The 13216-nt window shown below is 39.1% G+C and overlaps 1 protein-coding gene across 1 annotated transcript in view; it reads left to right on the plus strand.

Moving 5' to 3' along the window:
• DHX36 (DEAH-box helicase 36) overlaps positions 1 to 13216 on the plus strand; it is an 18130-nt gene that overhangs the window by 1332 nt on the left and 3582 nt on the right. Inside the window, exons 2-20 of the mRNA XM_003209277.3 lie at positions 4 to 92; positions 920 to 1130; positions 1711 to 1749; positions 2204 to 2374; positions 3140 to 3219; positions 4223 to 4297; positions 4426 to 4592; positions 5169 to 5250; positions 5756 to 5896; positions 7063 to 7165; positions 8020 to 8107; positions 8681 to 8736; positions 8848 to 8912; positions 9368 to 9511; positions 10155 to 10272; positions 10887 to 10985; positions 11824 to 11997; positions 12334 to 12420; positions 13054 to 13137. Coding sequence (XP_003209325.2) covers positions 4 to 92; positions 920 to 1130; positions 1711 to 1749; positions 2204 to 2374; positions 3140 to 3219; positions 4223 to 4297; positions 4426 to 4592; positions 5169 to 5250; positions 5756 to 5896; positions 7063 to 7165; positions 8020 to 8107; positions 8681 to 8736; positions 8848 to 8912; positions 9368 to 9511; positions 10155 to 10272; positions 10887 to 10985; positions 11824 to 11997; positions 12334 to 12420; positions 13054 to 13137 — 2073 coding nt within the window. The remainder of the gene's footprint in view (positions 1 to 3; positions 93 to 919; positions 1131 to 1710; positions 1750 to 2203; positions 2375 to 3139; positions 3220 to 4222; positions 4298 to 4425; positions 4593 to 5168; positions 5251 to 5755; positions 5897 to 7062; positions 7166 to 8019; positions 8108 to 8680; positions 8737 to 8847; positions 8913 to 9367; positions 9512 to 10154; positions 10273 to 10886; positions 10986 to 11823; positions 11998 to 12333; positions 12421 to 13053; positions 13138 to 13216) is intronic.

A 13216-nucleotide genomic window follows, 5' to 3' on the forward strand; every position in this document is an offset into this window, starting at 1 on the left:
GAGGAGCAGATCGTGCAGCTGCTGAACGCCGTGCAGCCCAGGGCCGAGAAGGAGCAGGAAGCCATGTCGTGGTGGTCCGGGGACGAGGACGGGTAAGAAGGCGGGCGGGAAGGATTTCGCGGCGTGCTTCAGCGAGGACGTCGGATTGCTGGAGAACTGCGCGCACGCCGAGCGGTCGGGCGCTCCTCGGGCTGCCCGGAGGCGGGGGGCACCGAGGGACGGGGTGAGGGCGGGGGCGCGGAGGTCCTTTCCGTTTTTGCCACGTGAGGGGGCCGGCAGCGAGCGCTGCTGTAAAGGGCTCCTCCGGATTGATTGTGAGCTCGGAGTGCCGGGTTTGCTCTTAGGATCGCAGAGCCCTGCCGTTGACCCCCAGTCAGCAGGTGGCCGGAGCTTCTGAGCTCCGCACCTCGGGCACGCTCCTAGGGCTGGCATCGGGCTCCCCTTTTTCTGACGTTTTGCAGCACTGGGAAGCTCGTGGTCTCTGTGAGGTAGGACTCATTCTTAACGCTTTATCTTAAAGGACTTAGAACAGTAGCAGTGAAATGAGCGGCTGTGTGTTCTGTTCCACTGGTGTGATGCAGGTGAGTCCCTGGTTGAAAGATGCAGTTATGGAGCAGCAGTTCCAACAGTGCTTTGAGCAGCCGCTTTCAGAGGCGTTCTGTGGCCTTGTTAGCTTCCTCTACAGGAGAAGGACACGTTACACCTTAGATACTGTTGTAGAGTCTTTGTTAACTGGTGGTTTTCAGACTTAATCGTTTTCATTTGTCATGTTCTCTTTGGGTTAGGGGTCAAATAACTTGTCAGCATAATATCTCAGCAACAGAGTAAGGTTTGCTTGGCACGGCTCCCTACACTTTCCTCAGAGACCAAATATACATTGAATAATCTTCGAAGTTTCTGTTCCCTGCATGCATTTCAGACATGCTCCAGAACAGCCTCCAAAAGTGAAACCAGGTGCTGAAAAAGCTGAAAAAGCTCCTGTAAAACGGCGACCAGTCTTGGAGAAAACATTTCTTGATCAGGATGTGGAATACCTCTTTGAAAAAAGTGATCAAGATGCAGATTTAGATGAGCAGCTTAAAGAAGACTTAAGAAAGAAGAAATCTGATCCTAGATATATTGAAATGCAGGTACTTTTCCAGGTGTTAAGGAGAAAATAGATACTACTTTGTCAAAAAAAAAAAAATCCATCAACACTTACAGGATGTGTCAGCAGGACAGGGATTAAAAAGGTGAACTGTCAGTGATGATTTCTGGTTGCTTAAAATCCAACATCTTAAGTGTACTTATCATTTAGTTGGGTGGGAGTTCTGGCTTTCTTTTTTAAGGATTTTATCTGTGTATTTATTTATAAAACTAAAAGTAGGGTCATGGGCTCTGAGGGGACACTTCTTAAAAATGTAGTTCACGTTGTTCTGATGGCATATGTAGAGCTGCCCAATGAAATGTATTTAGCATCCATCAGATGGGAAAATAGTTCAGGGTCTTTCAGCTGCACGTACCTCTTTATGTGCTGAACTGTTTTACATTTTTATTGAATGTAACGACATTGAAAACATGCATGGAATTAAGTTCAGTAAGTCCAGCCTAAGCTGGGGAGTTTGTCCTGTTGTTTCTGAGTTTAGTCTAGGTCATAGTCGGAGTGTGCTGTATTAATTCAGTGTTGAAATGATATTTTAAAACATGCCCTGTTACTTTCACTTTTCTCAGAGATTTCGAGAGAAACTCCCTTCGTATGGGATGAGACAGGTAAGTGTGTGCTTAATTTGAAAGGAGATGAATTTCTGCTGTAAATTTTGTGTAACTGGGGCCAGTGGGAGGGAAAGTTTTCTTGCCTTCTGCGAAGATACTGAGGCCTCCAGAGTTTCGACTTGAGTTTTAGATTTTTCCGGTATCCCTCTCAGGTTTATTGCTTCATGATATGCAGGAATTTATTCAGCCTCATCAGTGATGGTGGCATTGTTCATATAAATGAGTGTGTGTAGGTCAGCCTTACGCATGTGAAGTTCAAATGTACCGGAATTACTTTTGTGTGGTGTAAATAAACTTTAGTGTTAATAGAAACAGATAAGTATCTGTCTCTTTAGTTACATATGTGTTTTCTTTTAAGGTCGTATCGCAGTAACAGGGACTTACCAAAATACTTCAGACATCTGTTGTGCATCGTAATACTTGAAAACACTTTGTCTTTTTTTGGAAACAGGAACTTGTAAACCTCATAAACAATAATCGAGTGACTGTAATTAGTGGTGAAACGGGCTGTGGGAAGACAACACAGGTGACACAGTTCATCCTGGATGATTACATAGAGCGAGGGAAAGGCTCCACGTGCAGAATTGTTTGTACTCAACCCAGGAGGATCAGTGCTATCTCAGTAAGTGCTGTGAGGTGGGGCTGCTGTTTGTTTTCTTTAGTGTCTGACCTCTCACTGTAATTCTGAGATAAAATTACTGTCTCATTCTGTTTGAATGAAAATACGTTTTGTACTGGGCATAAGGAGCCAGTGTAAATTAATTAGCTGAGTATACAGTCTGCTAGACTAATTATAGCTAAGATCTGAAGGAAATGACCAGACAAATATTGCACACTTCTCAAAGAGACAAATCAACTTTCAGATGGCATCATGCTGAACTTCAAGCTCAAGGTTGGCATTCGGCCAATTCATACTGCTTTCTATGTATTCATCACTAGTCCTGCTAGATTCTATTGCAAATAACAACTTTGTTTATACACACTGGTGTGTCATTTCATATGTTCTAGTAGTAGTTACAATACAAGCAGTGGACGTTCCTTTCCCAGAATTTGTTCATTATTTATAATGGTGCTTTTAATGGATCTGGGCAGTGAAGTTGTGAATTGAACAGTAGTGTTGTTTCAAGGCTCTTAGAAGTCTATCAATAAGAATATGACACTTCATTCTCTAAAATATATTTTGGGTTGCAAGCCTGTTTCTGAGTTGCTGACGGAAAACAATCACTTGGCTTTCAGAAAACGTGTGCTTTTCAGGTTTTTATTGTCTGCATTGCATCTTGTTTCTAGCTGTTTCCTACTGATGAGTAGCTAAATTATAGCTCAGCCTTTTGGGTTTTTTTTGTGCATATATATTTAATGTGTAACGCATTTGTTTTTCTGCTTTAAGGTGGCTGAGAGAGTTGCAGCTGAAAGGGCAGAAGCATGTGGTAATGGCAAGAGTACAGGATACCAGATTCGTCTACAAAGGTAGAAGAGGCTCTCTTGGCAATTTTTATTCCTTCTTGTGAAGTGGTATCTATTGTTATTCAAGCAAGAAATAAGTGAGAATTAGTTCTCACTGTAGACAAGTGCTTTTACTCTCCTTCTTTCTCCAAATGGAGTTCCTCTGAACAGCTGGTATAGGGAATAATGGGTTGAAAGGTAGCAACAAATGTGGTTGTTACATTCTCTGTTGCGTGTAAATGAGTGGTTTGAGGTTGATTTGCAAAGTCAGTTCTGAATGTCAAGCTGTGTAGCAATGGTTAGTACCAAACTATGCTTTATTAAGATATTCTAAAAGGGTCTGCTATGGATAGAGGTAAAACTGATGCCTGTAATCCATGAATTTCAAAGAAAAAATGAAATGCTGAAGAAGAAGGAGGTTTTAAGTTATATTTCTGGGCTAAGTTATGTATTTGCTGCACTGAGCAAGCGAGCAATTTTATTGAGATCAGTTAGTAAGAGTTAGGCTCATTAATAAGAGTCCGCAGACCTAGTGCCACAGAACTGAAGTTACTGTTTGGAGTCATCAGTAATATGAAAAAAATACATGGAACATTTCCAGCGAATAATAACACCTCGCTTAGGATTGATGGAAATACTGCTGGAGGGATGCAGCAGCTCAGTGTTGAGCTCAAGGCACTAGTTCATTGAGTCTCATCTGCCATTGTCTGTAGTGTTTAATCAAGAATGTCACAGTGCTATATAATTTAGCTGTTGTCTGTGTTGAGTTCAGATAACTGTAAGAATTTGGATCAGCAGATCAGTGTAGTAATGATGAAGCCAGAGATTCTGGCAGTGGTTGTTATCCATACAAAAACATTGCATTGCTGGCCTATTCCTTGTTCCTCCAGCTGAACTGTGAGCAGGTTCAAGTGTGAGGTGTGCTTCACAATGTCTGTAATGGCTGTCTGCGTTTTGATTGTAAGCTTCTGAAGTACTTTGTAAAATAAGGAAGAGAATTGAAGAACTCTTAATGTATCTCTTCCAGTCGGTTACCAAGGAAACAAGGTTCAATTCTGTACTGTACCACAGGAATTGTCCTTCAGTGGCTCCAGTCAGATAAGTAAGTTTTCCTATTTAATAAGAAACTGAAAACGATTATCAAATAATTTGATTAATGAGCTACATCTGTCAGTCTCTGTTTTCTATTACTGCAAAAAGTAAATGGTGAATGTTGTTCTTCTGTTTTAGGCATTTGTCCAGTATTAGTCATGTAGTTCTTGATGAAATTCACGAAAGAAATCTTCAATCAGATGTTCTAATGAGCATTATAAAAGACCTTTTGAATGTTCGTTTGGATCTGAAAGTAATCCTAATGAGTGCTACTTTAAATGCAGAGAAGTTTTCAGAGTATTTTGGTAGGTGAAATGCTTCCTGTGAATCTTCCTTTGAAGTAATTTAGACATCTGTCACCTAGTTCTCAAATTGTAAGATTGATTTTTTTTTTTATCAGAAGAATTAATGATTTCATTTTTCACAGGTAGTCACCAGCTGCTGGAATTCTTATTTCCTCAGTTCTGTTCCATGAAGAGCAGATGTTTCTGCTTTTGTTACTCCTACATATTGTATGAATACTCTGCAAAGAGTGTTTCTGTAGTAAATATTTACTGATGATTACTGCATGTTAGAATCATGAGTGGCAAGCAGAGTGAAGCCTTTTGTTCTTCACATGGCAGTGTTTATTCTCTAGCTGGGAGGAGGTGAACATGCAGGAGAGGGCAGTGCTGCTTGCTGCCTGTGCTGCTTCTGTTCAGTCACTTCATTTGGAATTGAATTTGACATCTTCTGTGAGAACTCAAAGGGGGAGGGGGAACAACCAAAAAAACTCTATAGGCTTGGAACTATATTGCAAAAACAGTGAAAAATGTTTGTGGACTTTAATAGTGCAGCGTTTTATTTGTTGTTTTAAAAACAACTTGCACCTTTCTCGTTAGATAACTGTCCAATGATTCACATACCTGGGTTCACTTTTCCTGTGGTGGAATACCTTCTTGAAGATGTAATTGAGAAGTTGAGGTAAGTGTATTTTCTGGACGCCACTGTAGTTCACAGTTTGGTTGGTTTTGGCATTTTATTGGTGTGTATTTTTGAATATTATTGCAGTATGAATAACCTATCAAAAAATCAGCTGTTTGAAGAAGGAAAATTCTGCTGGAGAGCAGACATCATCTTGCAGAAAAACTTTCAAGAGGCATTCAGCAGCTGTTAGTGTAGCAGTCTGGAAACAGTGGCTTGAAGAGGAAAAAATCCTGCTTTTTCTTTTGGTGTGGTGAATTTTCAGGCTGATAAGCTAGTCTTTGATTTGTTTATTTGTACCTGTTCTCATGCTTGCTGGAGATGGCACCTGTTATTTATTTTAAAAAATAGGTAAATTTTTTCAGGAAAAGTGTATCCAGTTATCTTATTATATGATATGGCTGAAATACTCTGTATTGTCCACAGTTTGGAAAAAACAATTATGCAGCTGGATCAAATGACTTTAGTTTCAAAATGTAATTGAATTTGTTCTTTAACTTGAAAGATATACTCCAGAAAACACAGACCGTCGGCCGCGGTGGAAGAAAAGTTTCATGCAAGGACATATAAGCAGACCAGAAAAAGAAGAAAAAGAAGAAATCTACAGGGAACGATGGCCAGAATATTTAAGGCAGCTGCGGGGCAGGTTGTTCTCAAATGTTTTGCATTGTTTGTGGTTTTTCAGCTAAGAAACAGAATTGTATTCTGTATTTTAATACTGTGCTTTCATTAGTAATGTAGTACTTAATGCTGTGGAAGACAGGAATGATGGAAGTGCCAGTACAGTTGGCTCTGACTGCTGGAGTGGTCTAGCCAGTCACAGAGACCTGTCTTCCTTTGCATGTGCAAGGTTCTAGGGAGCTTACAGCTGTCAGGTTCACTTGCTGCTGATATTATTGCCCACTACAGTCTTCAGCATAGTGTTGGGCTTCTTATGCTTTGTTCCTGATTTCTTTTCTTGTTAGCTTTGCTATTTTTCAGATTTTTTTTTTTTCTTCAGTGATAGATCTCACAGCACGGCAATCTTGTAATCAACATAATACAAAACGTGCTACTGTTCTTTTTTCCAAAAGACTTTTCCTCAGAATATTTCAGTATTCCTCTCAAGTGGTTTGAAACCAAGCTAAAGCATTTTGCCTCTCAAGCACCCAGCAGAGGTTTGCCACTTGAGACATTCTTTTTGCTTGCCAGCATTTGACCCCTTTGGTTAATTAGGTAGTGGGGCAATTGTATCTCAGGAACAGCATTTTTCTGTTTTCCTCCTGTTTTATTTTACCTCTGCAGTTTGTGACATTTTAAGTATTCAGCTTGATAAAAGTAATAATAATGGCTCAGTTTTGTCTTCCTCTTAAGGAAACAAGTGATCAGTGCTGTGTGTTCTATCCCACAATCCACTTGCCCATTTGTACTTCTTCATCCCTCTCCCAACCAAGTCTGTGGAGCAAATTGCTAATTGGTGTTAGATTTCATGAAAACGAAGGGCTGATGAGATGCTTCCTGTACTCACTGAGAGGGAGGGATGAACTGAAGGGTGAGGGATGAACTGAAGGGTGAGATCAGGCTACAGATCCATGAGGAGAAGAGAAATACAGTGCAGTCACAATGACATTCTTTAGCTTAGCTTACTAACTGACAACAGTTGTTCTAAACAGAATCTTGAGAGCACGTTGTCTGTTCAAATGTTGTACCTCCAGATTAAGAAAAAGAAATTGAACAGCAGCAGTGTACGTGGATGAGTAATTGTGGAGCCTTGTAATGGACGTGAGTGCATAACTGTGGGTGTACCAATATGCTTGCTTTTGATGCCTGTAGGTATTCAGCGGGTACAATAGATGCCTTGGAGATGATGGATGATGACAAGGTTGACCTTGACCTAATAGCAGCACTTATCAGACACATTGTTTTGGAAGAAGAGGTACGTTTCTGTTTCACAGCGTCGTATTTTCAAGATACAACTGAACTGTGGCCAGTGGCTGTTATAAATAACTACCAACTTCATTCTTCTCATCTGTTACACAGATATGAGGTCTTCTGATTGTTTTTAAAGCGATCTAATATCTTTAAATACCTAATTGCAGTATTAATTTCAATTCCTAGCTTTCTCTCTTGTTTGTGTTAGAGGAAGTGGCTCTTGGAATATAAAGACATCAGATTCTGAGGCTGAAAATCCTAATTAGAGTCTCAGTAAAAAGGATTTTCCAGTAATACTGTTAGGTATGTTATTATCAGAGTGCTTCTGTGCTTGAAGTAAGAGTAACTTCTGTTATCTCAGGTACACAGGTTACATATAACCTGGAGTTATATATTCATTTCTCTGTTCAAAAACAGCCGTGGAAGAGCTGAAACTTGAGCTGACTTCTTGAAAAGAATTTTGGTTATTAAGAACGTCAAATTGTTTGAAATTTGAACTGGTAGAGCACTGAAGCTGTGGATAAACTTGCTGTTTCTTATTTTGTTCTTCCTTGAAAACTCAAACATTAGCTTTTTCTGTGTTTCATTGCAGCTCAAATTCTTCAAATGTTTGTATGGCAGCATTTAAAACACCGCAGGGAAAACGTGTCTAAAAAGAAATTTGGGTTTCTTATCTTAGATAGGTGTGTAGTGCACTTTTTTTGTGGAAAATAAGCCTGTAAGTGTTGTCCAAATGAGGAGGTTTTGGATATCACTCAGCCAAAAGACATACATCAGTGGGCAAGGAGCTGTTTTGGTTTCTTGCACAGCATGTAACATTCTAACATGTTCCTTTTCCCTTCATTTTCTCACCTATAGGATGGTGCAATTCTAGTGTTTCTTCCAGGATGGGACAACATCAGCTCTCTACATGATCTCTTGATGTCACAAGTCATGTTTAAGTCAGGTAAAAAAAGGAAAGGGTTTTTTCAATGGTTAATGTTACATAGCTTTGTTTTGGTTTCTAGAGGTTAATGCAAGCTGCTTCAGTAGAATAATGGGATGATTTTTTTTAATCACAGATAAATATTCAGGTAGCTCACAGATTCTTATGTTTTAAAACAGGAATGCATTTCAGAATTGGCCCTTTGTTTAAATGAGCAGTGATGAATACTTGTGGTGATGGTCTTGGTAAAAGACAAATTCTCAGAGTAATATCTTGAGCTTACAATGCAGTTGTCATCCTTATAAAAATGTTCTATTTCCCCTTTCCTCCCAGCCCCACACTTCATTATAGCTGGTGTTTAATTCATTAAATTTACATCTTTATTAGGATTTATCACCTGCATTTAACACTGATGTATTGAACTGCTAACAGAAAGCAAACATGTACATATGCCATTATTCAGAATAAGAAATAGAAGCAGTCATTCATTTGCAGCACAGTTTCTCTATTCTGCATTCTTGGTTTCATTTTTTTTTTTCCCTGTATAATTTTAAGTTTCTGTGCTTACACCACATCTTTTCCTCTAATTTTCAGATCGCTTTATTATCATCCCTTTGCATTCGTTGATGCCTACAGTTAACCAGACTCAGGTATGCATTTCTTCTGGTACACAATAAAGTAACATTTCACAACCATAAAAAAGAATAATTGTGAATGTGTTTGGTTTTTCAAACATATAAATGGGCTGTGGATAATTACAGGTGTTTAAGAAGACCCCGCCGGGAGTCAGGAAAATCGTGATTGCTACCAACATTGCAGAGACCAGGTAAATAGCAGTTACACATACATGTAGCACCTGTAATTTTGATACAGTAAATAAAAGTATAACCTGCTTAATATTTCACAAAGTATGTTTTAAAGATTCGTGTCATTCATTTATTAAATTGCAAATGTCTCAAGCTGGAATTTTCCTCTGAGAGTTGTCTAAAAAAATCAAAATGTGGATGATGGTATGGCCTGCAGTTGTGTATGATTGCTGAGTTGGCTGTCCTCTGCAGGCTTCTAAACTGCATGTGGTGACTCATGCCAGACCTGTCAGAATAAAGCAAGCTTGCTATTGAACTGTTCAGTAACGCACTTATTAATGACATGCTCAATACCAGAACTTTTATTTCCTTCTCTCGTGGTTTGGGAGGGGACAAAGAAAGCCTAAATTTGGAAAATTGTAGGTTAGGCTTGCAAAGATGGAGAGTTATTTATTTTCTCTTTATTTTTAAACAGCATTACAATAGATGACGTGGTGTTCGTTATAGATGGTGGAAAAATCAAGGAAACCCACTTTGATACACAGAACAACATTAGCACAATGGCTGCAGAGTGGGTTAGCAAAGCTAACGCCAAGCAGAGGAAAGGTCGAGCAGGAAGGTAAGGATGAGGCTGGTTAGGAAACGTGGTGATATCAACTTTCAGCTGGCCTTGAAGCACGTGTGTGCTGGAGGTACTGCCTGCTTATTCATGCCTTCAGAAGCAGGCAGAAGCACAGCGCTCTGTCACTGTTCTGGGAGGAGTAATTTCATGGTTTTCCTAGCAGACTGACATAACTTCTGTGTTTTAATCGTGAGTTTCCTTCCTTGTCACAGAATAATAAATCTTGTGTTCTATTATTTATTTACTTGTATTGGTAGCATTTGCCCTCACTTTTGAGGCTACAATATATTGAAGCTGAAATTGCCTACAAATTAACACTGCTCAGCTGTGTACCAATTTATTTGAAGCTTCTCTGCATCTCAGAATTCCTTGTGGAGTATTTTCTGTTTTGTTCACACACATACAGTTTTTCTCTGTTCTTCTCATTGTTCCTTTTGAGCAGTTATGAGATTTTGTTTTCTGTGGCTTTGTTTCCCTGTTGATGGGTCTGCTTACCTGGGAGCTGTAGTAACTATTACAGCTGTAGACAAATCCATTCTAATTTTTCAGAGTGTTTTGAAAAACTGCTTGTAGGTAAATGCAATCATGGTGTCCCAGTGTCATAAAAACCCATACATTTTTTCCTTTAAATATATTCCAGAGTGCAGCCAGGCCACTGTTACCATCTGTACAACGGGCTGCGTGCCAGCCTTCTGGATGATTATCAGTTACCAGAGATCTTGAGGACACCTTTGGAAGAACTCTGCTTACAAATCAAGGTGGGCATACTTGTCTGCAGGTGTTCACTTTTCTGTTGGTGTAAAAGGTTGAAAGCTTAAATTATTGCAACTCTGAGCTTAGAGTTGTCCTCAAGTGTAAATTCTGTTACACCATAAGAGCAATATATTTAGCTAATAATTGGAGCAGTTCTGGCAGAACACAGTCAAACCCAGAGAGATAATTGTTTAGGATAAATAAAAGCTGAAGTGTTGATGCAAATTTCAACTGTGCTTTTTTTCAAAAAAAAAAATAATTGAATCAGAGGTGCTTCTGTGGAAAATGCCAGTGAGTGAAGAGAGGATTCCTTAAGAACAGTTCTGGGTAAAATTCCTTTGAAGTAGACATGGGTTTCCTTTCTCCGAGTTTATACTGAATTCCAGTGCAGCCTAGGGAATACCATGTGTGTACATTCTGAATGAAGTAGTATAGATGTTGTGAAATTTTCAACCAATACATTTCTATTTTTGTCCTTGCTTAATTAGCAAAATCTTAAATTCAAACTGAACTACTGACATCTTTTGTAATTAGCATGGTCACCGTGCACTAGTTTTAGGTAGGTTGTCACCTTTCTCCAATTGCTGCAGGTTTGCTGTTTCTGTTTGCTCTCTTCCAGATTCTAAAGCTTGGTGGAATTGCTTATTTTCTGAGTAAACTCATGGATCCACCATCTCGTGATGCTGTAATGCTGGCCATTAATCATCTAATGGAGCTGGTAAAGTATTAATTGACATCCTGTTTCATGCATGCAAGGAAAACTGTTACTTTTGGTGTTTGCTGGAAAGATTATTCTGGCTGCACAAGTCTACACATTTGAAACACTATATTATGCAGACCCTTTATATCTTCAGACTGTACAGTGTTCTGCCATCCTGACTGAACAGAGAAGGCAGTTTCACATAATACTGGAAGTTTATGTGCTGCATGAAGTAGTTCCTGAATTGCTGAAAACATTTGGCACAACTTTTATTTAGATTCCCTACAGATACTTACCTGGGTAGTTCTGTAAAACCCTGCTCATGTCTGATTCTATCAAGAGTTCCAGCCAGTTCAGTGGAGAGTTGGAGATGTATTTTCTGTGAGCAAATAAGAGAAAGATCTCATCTGTGAGTGTGATTTTTGGATGATGGGGGGGAGAGATCAATGACACGTTCATATTACTGGCTCCTTGCCTTGTCAAGGCTGTGTAAGTAGCAAAGAGTAAAAGAAATAAAAAACAGAAGTGATATTAACAGAAAGATATGGATTTGAAAGAAATGCTTGGCCAGAAGAACAGTAGGGCACTCAAATGTTAATTAGTCTTCATACTTCTGTACAGAAGGACACTGACCAGTAAACCACTTGAAACACAATTAAAGGTGGTTGCTCTTTTATTGTCTCTTGAATGTTTCCACTTCTGCATAACTTCATGGCCATTTTCCTGCCTCTACCCCCTTATTAAAACCAGCTGCCTTTTCCAGATACTAGGCTTTCCTTTGTTTTCTAAATTTTCCAATGATTGTTTCAAGGAAATCCTCCAAATATCACTAACACTTTGTTTTTTCTTTTGACAGAACGCTTTGGACAGACAAGAGGAGCTGACTCCACTCGGTGTACATTTAGCACGATTACCAGTTGAACCACATATTGGGAAAATGATCCTCTTTGGGGCTTTGTTCTGTTGCTTGGATCCAGTACTTACGATCGCAGCAAGCCTTAGCTTCAAAGACCCTTTTGTCATTCCTCTGGTAACGTTTCTAAAACAGGAATTACAAATAAGATTTTAAGAATCTCTAAAGAATGTTAGGATGCCACTGATATAATGTAGTGTAAGAGCACTTTAATCTCACTTTGATGTTAACTGCACTTTTTATTAGTACTGATTGCCTACACGTACTATGATGCACTTGTACACATTTGTCTACAGAATATTGGAGGTAGCATTACTTTCTGTGCATGCTGCATACAAAGTATTGCTTTATATATGTTCATATATAAACATATATATGAACAAGCTGGGAAAGAACTGGATGGAGGAATGGCCTGTGAGTCATGAATATTTTCTAAATTCAAATCGTTTTCAGGGCAAAGAGAAAGTGGCAGATGCCAGAAGAAAGGAGCTGTCGAAGAATACTAAAAGTGATCATCTGACTGTGGTGAATGCTTTCACAGTAAGGATGCTTTAATGTTTCAGAAACTTTTATTTGTGTTTTAAACTTTATTCTAAGGAAAGATCAGATCTGTGTATGCTCTCAAGTATTTCTTGATTTCTACAGAAACAAAACCAGGTTAGTTTTCACCCTTCTAGCCTTGTTTTCCACCTCAATAGCCAAATTTCTTATGGATGTGCTGTTGGAAACATAACTTCATGGTTATCTTGGTGCTTGATGAGAGATGAACTCAGTATGCTGTGGCAGCCCTTCAGAAGTCACTGAATCAGTGCTTCTTGTCCTCTGCAGTAGGGTGGGGCTGACTTCAGAAGTGTTGGAGACTTTGCTGTGTAGCATTGGGCAAGAAGGCCACTAAATAAATGGTGTGGAAAAATGGTTGCTACTTTTAATATCAACAAATGAATTTCTGGCAAATTTGACTAGGTTTCACTTCTCTCTATTCAAAAATGTTTTTCTACTCAAATGCTGTGTGTATGTAATATAATACAAAAAGTTGGAAAGGTCTGCTTTCTCTCTCATAGAGGAAAAAATGTAATTTTTGTTGACCTCTAGTTTTTTGCTCTGTCCTTATTTAATTTTTGTAAGTATATTTTCTCCTAAAAGATTCCTTTGAACGATGGTCTGAATTTCTAGGGCTGGGAAGAGACTCGTCGGCGTGGATTCCGAACTGAGAAAGACTATTGCTGGGAATATTTCCTGTCTCCAAATACTCTCCAGGTAACATTCTGGCTGTTAGGGGTGGGGGAAGGGAAACATCTTGATGGGAAACGGGAAGAGTTTGTTGTTTTTTTTTTTT

This window comes from Meleagris gallopavo, chromosome 11 (genome assembly GCF_000146605.3).
Source record: "Meleagris gallopavo isolate NT-WF06-2002-E0010 breed Aviagen turkey brand Nicholas breeding stock chromosome 11, Turkey_5.1, whole genome shotgun sequence".
Classification (NCBI taxonomy): Eukaryota; Metazoa; Chordata; class Aves; order Galliformes; family Phasianidae; genus Meleagris; species Meleagris gallopavo.